Source organism: Cydia fagiglandana, chromosome 1, assembly GCF_963556715.1.
Source record: "Cydia fagiglandana chromosome 1, ilCydFagi1.1, whole genome shotgun sequence".
Classification (NCBI taxonomy): domain Eukaryota; kingdom Metazoa; phylum Arthropoda; class Insecta; order Lepidoptera; family Tortricidae; genus Cydia; species Cydia fagiglandana.
This window is the reverse complement of record NC_085932.1, coordinates 13982566-13997533: the sequence shown is the minus strand read 5'-3', so window position 1 is coordinate 13997533 and position 14968 is coordinate 13982566. Positions and strand designations below refer to the sequence as shown.

At 36.2% G+C, this 14968-nt stretch overlaps 1 protein-coding gene across 1 annotated transcript in view; it reads left to right on the top strand.

The window, feature by feature from the left end:
- Positions 1-14968, top strand: part of LOC134664618 (ATP-binding cassette subfamily G member 4-like) — a 144358-nt gene that overhangs the window by 122861 nt on the left and 6529 nt on the right. Inside the window, exon 9 of the mRNA XM_063521351.1 lies at positions 1417-1517. Coding sequence (XP_063377421.1) covers positions 1417-1517 — 101 coding nt within the window. The remainder of the gene's footprint in view (positions 1-1416; positions 1518-14968) is intronic.

The following is a 14968-nucleotide window of genomic DNA, read 5'->3' as shown; positions in this document are numbered from 1 at the left end:
AGCGTCGACATTTTACAAGCTGCATAAAACCTACTGCCTACTTAACGGCTATCCTTTTTGAGCAGTGTATCGGAACATGCAATTAAAAACATTTTCAACAGATTATAACACAATAGTAGATTGTTAACCAAGGGTTGAAAGGCACCCATTTCTGTCGAGGTAGTTTGGCGCTCGAACGCAGTGAGAGCGCCAATAGTCCGAGACAGAAATGGTGCCTTTCACCCGAGTTAAACACTCTACTTTTCATATCGAATGCGAGGAAACCAAACAAGACAAGGCAATTTCGCAAAATCCGTAATGGAAGTACCCTCAGAAGTACCTAATAAATCTACGGCCATGATTTATTTTCCTTAGGACTCACTTGCAATCGGAGACTTTACATGTGTGAAGATTAATAACCCCAAGCGAAAATCATTTAGATTGCAATATTTACGAAAACACACATTTTTTAACAAACTGCAGTAATTTTTAAAATGATTTGTTCATTCTATTATGAAAATCAGCGGGATTGCCACTTACTTTTTAATTTTATACTTTTTCGTTCTAAAAGCCGCAACAGACTACCGGACCGCACCGCGACCTTGGTGCGCCGCGCCACGTAATAACATAATAAAAGTATTTTAAATATTAAATAACAATTTAATTGATAATATAAGTAATTTTTATCTTGTATTTTATTTTATTATCATGAATATAGTGCTAAATAACTTTAAAAATCAATTTAATATCGTACAAACGTTTAACTGTGGCTGTATATGATTCTGCCTTTGCTCATTTACGCAAGTGTAAGGTTTAAAAAAATATTTTTGATGTATTCCTTTTGGTTCCCGCCTTATGAAATCGAGTAAATAGAATTCAACGAAAGAAATCAAGAATAATTTGTTTTTAACAATTCACTTACATCATTTTTTATAAAAAAAAGGATCAACGTGGGATAAGTAAAATTAAACAATTAACAATTGTTCCAGGCGACGAAATAAAGACACTATTTTTCCATTTTGTTTCCACCCAGTTGTTCGTGGGACGGGGACGCAGAGGAGTACACCACTTCTCTGCACTAGAGCATAAACGTATCACTTTCTGCGCACCTTTTAGAACAACAACGACCCACTTTCAGAGCATGAGATATGAAAACGTTTTTACACACTAATAAATAGTTATTTGTGCAACAAGATTCCCGTGCAAGCGAAATATTCTATAATACATAGATTCACGAGCGTAGCGAGTCACTCGAGACGATCTTGGGACGGGGAAATAATAAAGCTCCGTCTCTGTAACATGTTCCCTCTGACAATCAGACAAGCACCAAGCAAGTTAACTTTCAAACGTTTATTTTATCACCAACTTCTACCTATTATCTTATTTTAGGGCAGACCTATGGGTGTAGAGGTAAAAAAAAGTGGTTTATTTTTTCAGTCCCCACTGAAGTGCGCATGCTCCGGAGAGAGTACTTCAACCGCTGGTACAGCCTTAAAGCGTACTACGCGGCGCTTACATTCGCCTCCCTGCCTGCCATGGTAAGTACCTATTATGTATGTATAATCCTAATACATGCCTATTTAACGTTTAATGATAAGTCGACCCTTTTTGAGGCATTTGTCGCTCCGACCGCCCGCCATTAGTACCTACCTAAAAATATGAATGCGATACAGCGATCTAATTTTTTTCCATTAATCTTAGAAAGAAATAATCGACCACCGAGGATTCCGTATCTTTTTTTACTTACTGTACTTATAGTGTAAGATGATATTTTACTTGCCAAATTTCATAGTTCTAGGTCAACTAGAAGTACCCTATAAATTTTGATTCCTTTTGAGTGTGTCTAAATATACCTAAGTTTTTTGTGGAATCGATAAACGGCCGTATCTTTTTTTACGTTAACCTAGAAGTTTGAATTTTTTTCAAAGGGGCTGTAGACCTGAGTAGGTATATGGTTTTAATTTCAACTAGAGCTTGACAGACAGACGGACGGACAGCAAAGTGACTCTATAAGGGTTCCGTTTTTTCCTTTTGAGGTACGGAACCCAAATAATAATAAAAAATATACATACAACCGAATTGAAAACTTCCTCCCTTTGAAAGTCGGTTAAAAAATAGTACATCGCTATAGTCGCTTTATCGTGTGCGGTCGCAATCTAATAAATACCTGTACAAAAAGAAGTAGCACATTGGCATCACCAACATACTGTAGTAAACAAAATAAACAGAATAGGGATAACTAAGTAAATAATGTTATTCAAATTGTTTACACATGATGCTCGAAGCAATCAATTCATAAGATCCCACACATTTGCGTTGGCTATTTATGCAAAATGTGTGGCCATGTATTAACGCGTTCTCTCTCCACCCCAATAACTCTGTTTTGGTGCCTATCCAAACAGATATATTGACAGGAAACGTGTTTAGTAATCGTGAAAACTATGGATAAAGAAATTATATTGTATATATACTTAGATACACACAGCAAAGCGACAACCTGAGAGCCAAAAGAAAACCCGATGCAAAAAAGAGGGAAAATCTCATTCGCACTGTGCCTGGCGACATTAGTTCTTATAATGATAATTGACACCCGTCAAATGGTATGAAGATGTCCTCCAATGAAAGTGCATATTTTTCTCACGTCGTGCGTTGAGTATTGTCTCTTGTATTCCCCACACATATTGCCTTTCTTACATCAGATTTATTATGTTGACATAAATAATAACACATTTAGAGTTAGACGCGGGCAAGTATTATTTATTAAATAGGTACGTCATAAGTTCATAGAAGTTTGACGTTTAAAATAACACATGTACTTCGTGTGTTATCAAAATCGTTGCAGACTTACCTTTTTTCGTAGACAATAATGCTGCATTACATCTGAACATCTCCTTCATTAATATCGCAAATGATTTATATTTCCGTATATACAAGTTACACCACAGTATTGCAGTTTAGTATTCTTTTCTGTGCTGATATCTCTTTCAGGTCATAAGTCATCAACTAATAGTTGAGAAGGGCACATCGCTCTCATCGACCATCAATAATATTATCATGGCATTCTTGGCTAAAGAGCCAATGTAGAGGATCACGGTAATGACCGGCAGCGAAACTGATTGATATTGGCGATATTGCGTTTTCGTGTTTGTGAACACTGTGTATCCATCATTTGAATCCTAAAATAACATCATACATTGATATTACTTTGGTTCTGTTGTACCTACAGTTTAAAATGTTGTATCTGGGGGCACGGTAGTGCCCCCGCCAAGTCGATCAAAACATAGAGGCACGGCCGTACCATTTATGGCCAAGTCATTATAACATGTATTAAAAATTAAAGATATCTAATATTGATACGGTTTTAACACCACCTGGCACTGACTAAAATAACCGACTTGGTCTCACATTATATCTCAAAACTTTTTTGTAGTAGTAGAATTGCGATGCATCTTTTACATGTAATGTTTTTGATGGCATATTTATTTGCGTATTTATTTTGAAAATAACCTAGTACCTACCTATCTAATTGTTCGTTTGTTTGTGTTTTCTATTTTAGCTCGACTTTTATGATTGTATTTGCAGCGTTTGGGTTAGTAAGTAAGTAAGTAAGTAAGTAAATATTCTTTATTGCACCAATAACCATACATCTTACATACATGTAAAATTACAAAGAAATTTTAGTGTTACAATAGAACCCGGTAACAACAGGCGGTCTTATCGCTAAAAAGCGATCTCTTCCAGACAACCTTTGGGTAGCAGGAAATGTGTAACTCAAACAAAAGTCAACAGGTAGTGCACGGAGTGAAATATGGAGACTATTAAACACAAACACACATATTACATACTACTTATACAACTATTACAACAAAACCGAATACACAAATAAATATACAATATACATAATATATATTTTATACTTACATATATACAATATATAAAATGGCAACTTAAGGCAGAGATAAAAAGTATACTTTCAGCAGATTTTTGAAAATGGGGAGAGATTTAGCTAATCTTAATTCTACTGGCAAAGCATTCCACAACCGAACAGCTCGGAAGGTAAACGAGGAGTTATAAAATTTTGAAGTAGATGAAGGAGGAGCAAGAATATGAGTCCGAGAACATCGGATAGAAGAGAGATACTTGAAACGCTCTTTGAGATAAGGTGGTGTAGCGGGGTTAAAGAGAATGCCATAGAGAAGGGCGAGGACATGAGAGTCACGGCGAAGTCGAATAGGAAGCCACTTGAGCTGAGAACGGAATTGTGACACATGGTCATATTTGCGCAGGCCAAATATAAACCTTATGCAGAGATTCTGGAGGCGCTCAAGCTTATTCAGCTGGTCCTCCGTAAGGTCCAGATAGCAAATGTCAGCATAGTCTAATATGGGCAGTAAGAGGGTTTGAGCTAGCGCAATCTTAGTGGAGTAAGGCAAGAAATTTCGAAGTCTACGGAGTGATGCACTTGCGGCAAACATCTTCCTGCTAACCTCACGTTAGTGAGATTTCTAGAAAAAAAATCCCAAAATTGTAATAAAATTAACAAAGTCATTGCCTAAAATGTTTTTTTAAATATTATTAATTTATATATATATATTTCTACTTAAATACGAATAGGCAGGAGGTTAATGCCTAATTATGTACCTACAGTTACATGCCTACAATATTATAAGCTCTCTATGATGTGTTCAAGAATCGCATGTTACGACCGACATTGCGACGTTGCTTGAAGCGCAGGTAACGTCTCTGAAATATAAATCGCGTGCTCATTAGTACATATACATACACTGTTTGATCGAGCGATATTTGATCTCTCGTTTAACACGCAAGTGGTGCGATAGCTAGTTTTTCAAACAACAAAACGAACTCATTTTTGCTACAAGATAAACGGAACCAACGTCAAATGGCGGTAAATGGTTTTTTTTTTCACGTATGTCACGCAACATAAAAATTACTAAGAACTGTTATTTTTTCTATTCAAAGATTTGTCTTTCGAATCATTTAGCAGTTGGGGCCCACTCTAGTTTCCTACTGTCATATCATTCGATATCAAGTAGAATAACATGCGAGATTTGTCAATAATGTACGCAATTGAAATTTCATTACGAATAAAACGTCATTGCGACTGACATTAGCATATAGGTTAAATCAAATTACTTTGTTTTTCAGTGCTATTCGAAATTTGAATGTCATTATAAAATTGATTACGATGTTATTATCACGCAATAATAACATTTTGACAGATAAGTAATTTATCTAGACACGCGGCAGCGTGTCAAGCCAAGTTCAAGCAAAGGAACTGGCCAGCCAGCGCCAAGTGTAATATTACACGAACCACTTGGTGCCACTTTTGACCCTTCTATAACTCAAAACATCTTTAACGTAAACACATAAAACTACGTGTGTTTAATTATATCCATAAGGACATCTAGAAGCCCAAATTTCATGAAGCTAGCTCAAACGGTTATAAAGATATGAAGGTCAAAAAGTCGTAAATTTTAAGACTGACTGACAGACTTATAGTACCTAAACCTAACCTACTTCCAGATGATCTAGAAGGATGAAATTTGGAATCCAGCTCAGTTATTGTGTGAAAGCGTAGGAAAAAATCTAAAAATAAAAAAAAGTTATAAAATAGGGGGGGTCCCCATACAAAAAAAACATTTTTTATTGTGACTGACATATAAGTACCTAAACCTAACCTACTTCCAGATGACCTAGAAGGATGAAATTTGGAATCCAGCTCAGTTATTGTGTGAAAGCGTAGGAAAAAAACTAAAAATAAAAAAAAGTTATAAAATAGGGGGGGTCCCCATACAAAAAAACCATTTTTTATTGTGACTGACATATAAGTACCTAAACCTAACCTACTTCCAGATGACCTAGAAGGATGAAATTTGAAATCCAGCTCGGTTATTGTGTGTAAGCGTAGGAAAAAATCTAAAAACAAAAAAAAGTTAATAAATAGGGGGGTCCCCATACAAATTTCTTTTTTATTGTGACTGACATATAGTACCTAAACCTAACCTACTTCCAGATGACCTAGAAGGTTGAAATTTGGAATCCAGCTCGGTAATTGTGTGTAAGCGTAGGAAAAAATCTAAAAATAAAATAAGTTAAAAAATAGGGGGGTCCCCATACAAAAAACCTGTAATACGCGCTAAACAACCGGCCAACGGTGTGTCGTTGGCGGCGCGCGGCACCACATAATTAATACAAAGAACAAAGTAAAAAACATGCAGCGGAAACACAAGAAAAAACATTAAATCTCAATACCTGCCTAGTTTTCTTTACAAAAAGTATTGATATCCCATCAAAAACATAAATGTAAAAAAGGAGAGCCAAGTTCAATACAAAAATTGTGCTTGGCTGTGGGGTTCGCCGCAAAAAGAATGGAGATCTAAATGAGTGCCAAGTTCTATGCAAAATCCAAATATGTATTTATAGGAACAAAATAACATTATAAACAAGTATTAAACTCTATTTCTTTGCTTTGTTGGATACCTATAACAATTGCTGTTATTTAAAAAAAATGTGAGATCTTAAAGTAGGTAGGTTAGATTTGGCTTGGCCAGTTTTTATCAGAATTACAAAATATATATGTTGAATAACTTTATAAAATGACTGATGTAATGAAAACTGGCCAAGTCAAATCTAACCTGCTTTAAGATCTCGCATTTTTTTTAAATAACAGCAATTGTTATAGGTATCCAATAAAGCAAAGAAATAGAGTTTAATACTTGTTTATAATGTTATTTTGTTCCTATAAATACATATTTGGTTTTTGCATAGAACTTGGCACACATTTAGATCTCCATTCTTTTTGCGGCGAACCCCACAGCCAAGCACAATTTTTGTATTGAACTTGGCTCTCCTTTTTTACATTTATGTTTTTGATGGGATTATAATAACAGTTTATCTTCAGGCGGCGTAGCACGGTCGCGTTTTTATCCCTTATCACCATGCCTGTCACGTTCTAACAAGTATGTTAGTGCGAAAAGGACGCGCATAGTGATAGTTGATAAAAATGGAACCGTGCTGCGCCCGCAGGCTAGCCCTAATTTGCATTTTTGAACAAATCATAGAGGATTTATGATATGTGGCTATATAAAATAATTTTATTAAAATATAATACTCATGAGAAGAAACATAAAAAACTATTTAATCAATGTTTTCTTTAAAAATACAATAAAATAGGTACCTACTTCTTTTTTTTTTATGGTGCATGGAACGGTTCGTTTCACGGTGTTGTAACACTTGTAACTATTTTCAATTGATTGTTTGAAAATACAGGGATACGCGCAGTTAATAAAAATGGAGTTTACGAGTCTTTCCACGTAGAAAATATTCATTAGAAATGTTTATATTGACAAACATTAAAAGAAGACTTGGCAAATATAGGTCAAACTGGTATTGGACTGCTTTTTTTTTTCAATCAGAGAAGTGGGAATAAAGAAAACTTCGTATTTACCTGACTACGAAGTTGTTTTATAAATAAAATACCCTCGATGTTCCCAACGGTAAAGTAGAACTCGAGTCACGCGGAAGACGCTTAAGAAAAAGCTGTTTTTTTTTATAAATGGAACCTTCTTTGTAAATTGTCGACTTAAATACAATAGTAAATACTTGCTCGGGGAAAACAAATTACGTGACCTGATTTATAAAATCACATAAACTACACTTCTACGCGTAGGTATCTGCTTTTAATTTGCAACGAGAAAACATAAACATGCAGAAAATAGCAGGAGACAAAAATATAATATGAGCTACGTGCGCATTGTGTTGCCTTGAGATCTATTAAAAACTGTCTTCTTTCGAACTTTTTGGCTTGCCTAGAAATATCTACATCACTCGGTTATTGCACTTTAAATTATGTCTATTATTATGCCATGATACAGAGATCATCAAATATATCAGAGCGGCCAAGTTTCTCAATAATGTCTAAACATGCACTAGTAACCCCTAAAATCCCACACCTACAGGGGTGAAAAAACGAAATGAGAGTTTGCATGTGATACAAGTTTAGTTTTAAAAAATGAAAATATTTGTCTTTCCTATTTCAAATAGTTATTTGTTCTACAAGGGGGCAAAGTTGTTGTTTAGGTAACCGCTCGTGTTAATATTGATACCCGAGCAAGCAAAGGCTCCAAGATTGAACCACGAGCGTAGCGAATGGTTCAAAAAATGGAATGTTGAGCGTTGCGACTTGCGAGGGTTTCAAAGCACGAGGGTTAAACAAAATTTGCCCCCTACTCGTAGTGAAACACAAAATTTTTCACCACACCAACCCGAAGCAAATAAAATAAATAATGTTAAATTTAAAATATCAAACAAAATCAAATCCAAATGAATGTTATTAAATATTTATCATCCAAAATCATCATTTAAAATTCAATGCTATCAGCAAACATAAGAACAACTCAAAATTTTCAATTGATTAGTTTGCCTTGCATGTGAATAAAATGCATTTTGCTATCAGTTTTTGAAGTGCAAAGTAAGCCTTTCCGAGCTGGTGTGGTGATATTATTCGACCCCATTTTGCATACGACCCCCTTGGGGTATAATTTTCAAATGAGAGAGTTGAGAGCCTTCAAATTTCGTGAAAAGGCGTTATATTGCTTCCTCTAAGCGGCTTGAGACTTGTTGAGAGGAGATTGAATGTTTGTATCGAGAATAAATATTTTTTGAGTGAGATACGTGAAAATTCATAGAAAGACATTCGGCTCGATTCGGAAAATGAATTAGATCTCTACTAGACCTCAACAAGTTACGATATGGATAATTTAAAGACATTAAATTTGTAAGATAGATATGTCAAATTTGACGTTTCCGCGATTCTGGAGGCCCTCTGAACGATTTCGACAAGTTATGACTTAGATATCCAAGTCACATCTAGTCGATATCTAATGTAAATCTAGTTGATCTCTATATCGTCTCTAGGTCTTGTGATTATCTCGTTTGCCGAATACGCGTGAGTGTTAGAGATAAATGTTACGTGCTGTCAAACTGTGCTGTTATTAAGCCAAGTGCTATGTTTTGCGGCACAATGTTTAATTACCATCAACAGCGAATGAAGTCGTAGGCAACAACTAAGTACCTACCTACTTATAAATTAATATTATTATTTTTTTCCTATGTAGGTACCTTTAAATTTGGTAAGTAGGTACATTTTCCGTAAATACCTACCTACATAATTAAGACGTCAAAAAGCACCAGACAAGCTGTTAGATTTATTCTTGATGTATTTATAATTAGTACCTACATTCTTATTAGTAGTAAATATGTACTAGTATTGATGACTAATTACTTTCCTGTAGGTAGAAACATGTAAATTGTAAACATGTAGGTACGTAACGTCCGGTAGAGCAAGTCCTGCAACAAAATAAACATTTGAAGCGAAAAGCCCGAGTACTCTGAGTAGCCACCTGTTTCAGTGATTACCAGGCTCAAAAGACAGATCTACTTCACTATTCGTAAAGGGAGACTAGCTTACCTACTCTGTCAGGTACAAACTAAAGGAATAAAATGTATGTTTCGGTAAGTAATAACATATACTAATCTATGATGGATTGTGGTAATGAAGCTCCCTACGCAGTGTTTCGCCTATTATTGTCAAAAATATGAGCGTTGGGGTAAGTACGTACCTAACTCCGAAGAGCGAAAATTTCGTAAATAGGGAATACCTATACATATGTACTAAACTACAAAGTAACCCTTATAGGTATGGCTACTACATCGCTTGCATCTTAGTAAGTAAGTCTGTGTTGCTTGGGTAGAATATTAATGTGTTTAGTAGGTATTTGAAAAATAGCTTTTCATAATATTATTCATATATATAAGTACCTACTTATATGTCAAACATATAAATCACCCGTGGTCTTACATCGAGTCTGCATTAATACATAAATACATTCGTTTAACCTTTTTTACTTTTTAAATTTATTTTGTCCCTAAATTATGTATAAAAACGTATCTTTTAGGCCCTTAATTATTAAGTGTAAAATATCCCTGTGATCGTCTATGCAAATTGTATGGTAATTGTAATTAGAATTCTGCGTAGATTTGTGAAACATTTGAACCCCGGGCCAAATTAGCTAAAGGGCTACTTAATGCCTTTGCCGGCCGGATTAATATAAATACCGAATCAAACGCTGAAATACCCTCCTAAGGCCCAGCCATACAAATGAAAAATGCAATATTTGCCACAGAAATTTGAACCTTTAGTGTAATAAATAGAGTTGATTTTACGTTGTTCAAAAACTAAATGAAACAAATCAAAAGCAACTCTGTTCCAATCGAATATGATTTAAATTTCATTGAACTGAATAAGTACTATAGGTAGGACCTTGGGCCTTAGGAGGATACAGTAGACAATCCGAATTTTAACCGTAGGTAATCATTTTAGCTACCTTCTTTCATCCTTCGTCGTCAAGTTTGTTTAGTGTTCCTAAAATCCTTCCCATTTTGAATGATTATAAAGCCTCCGGTTGATACCGTACGCAGTAGGTGTAGATAGATGACGTAGCATAAGAACAAGTTGCAATACTCTGTGTCTGGATTAATATATTCGTAGATACTGTAAATAAATAAATAAATCTACCGTTGAATCACGGTCATTTTGACGCATGGTTCTTTAAATAAATATTCTATTTTATTTAACAGAATATACCTAAATTGAATAGTTGGTAAACCAGGAAAACTTATAAATTAAAATGTAGAATAAATAAGTGGGAGTGGGACTAAGATTATTTATCTCAAGTATACATTAAGATCTAGTAACAGCTATAGAAAATGGCGTCGCTGCGAAGTTGCGTCAACGTCGCGTCAACGTCGCGTCGTTGCGTCGAGCAGCAGCCACAGAGTTAACTAAAATCAGAAGACGGTAGTGCGGGTGGCCCTTAATGATTTTACCCTAAGTATTGTAAAAGAGCTATTAGCGACAACGTTCATTGGTGCAAATAATAATATTTCCTCAACTATACAGCGTCACATTTTATAAAACAGCAACCGGAGACCGAGGCTTTAGAAAAACGGCCTCGAGTTTCAAGAGACACTTATAGCAAGTTATCCAAGAGAATACAAGCGGGCACTCGGTTAGGAGGATTTTCTTTTATACCATGCCTACTATTTTCGCATTCTGTTTTAATCGAGAGATGAGATGATAAACGAGACATATTTTTACTTTTAACTCGACCTTTTCTGACTGTACCGTGACCGAGCGTCAAACTTATTAGTTTTTCCTGATAACTTAGGTATATTAATAGTACATTATTGCAGAGGCCGGGAAAGGGCAATTCGTGGATGAGTTTCAGGAAATAAGCTAAAATAATTATTATTTAAACATCAAGCATCACTCAAATCAAACCTTCACAATCCAAAATGTCAAAAACAATTTCCCTCTTTAATTAATTTTTAAAAGTTAAAGGCACAAACTTATTCTGCCATTCAGTACCATTCAATATTCGTTCATTCAATATAATTGCGCAATATAGTTTGTCAAACCAACTTTTCAGTCAGTAAGAACCAGGAAAACTACACCCATCCTTTTCTTTTGGGTGCTAGTACTAGTGTAAGACAAAGATAGTATGATTCTCTTTGTCTATGTTTGAAATGAGAAAGTCATTTGACAAACTATGTAAGCTTTATGAACACGGATGAGATTAAAAAAATATATAAAAATAATCTTTGATTTTATTAAGCAGTATTCGCACGATCATACACGTGAAATGATAGCTGATCGGGTCGTGTAGAAGCGGCTCGCGGCAATAATAATTGGCTGTTTGCGTTTTTTATTATTAAAAAGTAAAAAACACTACAGTAATAAGTTATTACTGTAGTGTTTTTTTACTTCCCGTCCGCTAGAACAGGACAGCGATAGTTTGATGTTTTTTAGTTAGAGTTTGACATTAACGAAGAACTTCCCGTACTATTTTTGCTACAGTAAGGTGAACATTTCCGAGCATATTGGAGAAAAACACCATAAACAAAGGTTATGACATGTTCTATCAATAGGTACATAACCTCGATTGGAGTTAATCACCGCCGTTCGGTAATGTAACTTGTAGTTTCAAAACATAATAAAATAGCGTCAGGCCAAATCCATTGACATCTTGTATTTTACTAACCTATCTCGGATTAAAATTCCAATAATTTTAATGTCATTATAGTTTCCGAGTAAAATGGCTGTGAGATACGGGCAGACGGACGAAACTTTAAGGAACCCAAACGGTCGTCGGTACGCAACCTAAAAAAAAATCAACTTTTAGTAAATCGTCGACCCGAATGATTCGATATATCTAAGGAGTGAAAATTGCGAACGTTTAAGACGAAATTCAAACTTATATTTCAAAGAGGGTTTAATGTAACATCTGAATAAGTTTGCCCACCCGTAACCGACAGCCGTCGTTCACAATATCAATGTTTAACGAAGCTTGTAATCTATTCCACCTAAACTCATTCCTCGTAAATGCGATTTCAAAAACAAAGGAGAAAACACAGCCAAGTTATATGAATGGTCTTTTTAGGGTTCCGTACCCAAAGGGTAAAAACGGGACCATATTATTACTATGTCTCCACTGTTCGTATGTATGTCTGTCACCACCCTAATAGCATTTTCTTGTAGGGATTTTGTTGGGCCTTTGTTTACGTATTAGTTGGGCAACCGTTATATTTGGCCGTACGATTTGCTGGAGGGCCCTCGACAAAGGCCCTCCCGAAGATTCCCAACAGAGGGCCATAAGAGTAATTTTTTCGTTGGGCCTATTTAAATAAATCATACAATTATTCAACGGTGGTCGTTTTGGTTGGGCCGTGGTTGGGCCTATACACATTTGTTTGATGGTTGGTTAATTGTTACATTTGGCCGTACGATTTGCTGGAGGGCCCTCGACAAAGGCCCTCCCGAAGATTTCCAGCAGAGGGCCATTAGAGTAATTTTTTCGTTGGGCCTATTTAAATAAATCATACAATTATTCAACGGTGGTGGTTTTGGTTGGGCCGTGGTTGGGCCTATACAAATTTGTTTGATGGTTGGTTAATTGTTACATTTGGCCGTATGGTTTGCTGTAGGGCCAACTGCAAAATAATAAAAAAAGGGCAATTTTTTCGTTGTGCTTATGTTTGCAAATTCAACAATTACCCAACGGCAAGTCAGGTAGGTCGGTAGGTAGTCGTGCACCAGGTTGGAGGCCCAACACAGCTTGTTGCTCAAAGGGCCAACATTGTAACTTTAACGTTGGGCCTTGTGTAGGATTCTTACAATACTACCGTAGGTAAATACTTGTGTAATTTATAGTGTGCCTACAGTCTAATTATGTAATGGGCTTTTGTTTACGAGTCCTACAGTTACCCTACGTTAAGTAAGTGGTTGTGTAATACGACGTTGGGCCTTTGCTGATAAATATTACAATTACACTACGGTAGGCATTGATTGTATCCACATGAAGGCCCTAGGCAGCAGTTGTTGTTAATCTTCTCTGTATCGTTCCAATTTTAGTATATGTACTGCCGAAGCAAGTACACTTACTATACACTCTAATTTGTATATATACTAACCGCACTTCGAAACTTCGTAAGCGAGATTTATGTTTTTTGAGATTTAAATTGAGAAAATGTTAGTAAAATCAATTTTTTTAATTTATGTATAAATTTTATAGTCACATCTATTAGATTTATAAGTTACTTTAAAAAAATATTATGATTATATCCGGAATAATCGAGAAAATAACTATAACTTCGATGTTTGGAGACAGTAACGCCATCTAGTGACGCCACAAGCAAACTCAACTGGTATTGTTGGGCATCAGTACCACAGCCAATGTTGGTAAATGCGATATTTGTGCTCACTGGGCCAACGAATGTTATCGTTGTTTAGCCACCGGTACCAAAATACACAAAGGCCCATTGTTAGGCGTCAGTGCCACAGCCAATGTTGGTAAATACGATATTTGTCATCATTGGGCCATCGGATGATATCTTTGACTAGCCAACGTTACCAAAATACCAAAGGCCCATTGTTGGGCATCCGTGCCACAGCCAATGTTGGTAAATGCGGTATTCGTCACCATTGGGCCAACGAATGTTATCGTTGTTTAGCGAACGGTAGCAAAATACACAAAGGCCCATTGTTGGGCCTCAATGCTACAGCCAATGTTGGTAAATGCGATATTTGTCGTCATTGGGCCATCGTATGATATCGTTGATTAGCCAACGTTACCAAAATAAACAAAGGCCCATTGTTGGGCATCAGTGCCACAGCCAATGTTGGTAAATGCGATATTTGTCATCATTGGGCCATCGGATGATATCGTTGATTAGCCAACGTTACCAAAATACACAAAGGCCCATTGTTGGGCATCAATGCTACAGCCAATGTTGGTAAATGCAATATTTGTCGTCATTGGGCCATCGGATGATATCGTTGATTAGCCAACGTTACCAAAATAAACAAAGGCCCGTTGTTGGGCATCAATGCTACAGCCAATGTTGGTAAATGCGATATTTGTCGTCATTGGGCCATCGGATGATATCGTTGATTAGCCAACGTTACCAAAATAAACAAAGGCCCATTGTTGGGCATCAGTGCCACAGCCAATGTTGGTAAATGCGATTTTTGTCTTCATTGGGCCATCGGATGATATCGTTGATTAGCCAACGTTACCAAAATACACAAAGGCCCATTGTTGGGCATCAATGCTACAGCCAATGTTGGTAAATACAATATTTGTCGTCATTGGGCCATCGGATGATATCGTTGATTAGCCAACGTTACCAAAATACACAAAGGCCCATTGTTGGGCATCCGTACCACAGCCAATGTTGGTAAATGCGGTATTCGTCACCATTGGGCCAACGAATGTTATCGTTGTTTAGCGAACGGTAGCAAAATACACAAAGGCCCATTGTTGGGCATCACTGCCACTGCCAATGTTGGTAAATGCGATATATGTCATCATTGGGCCAACGAATATTATCGTTGTTTAGCCAACGGTAC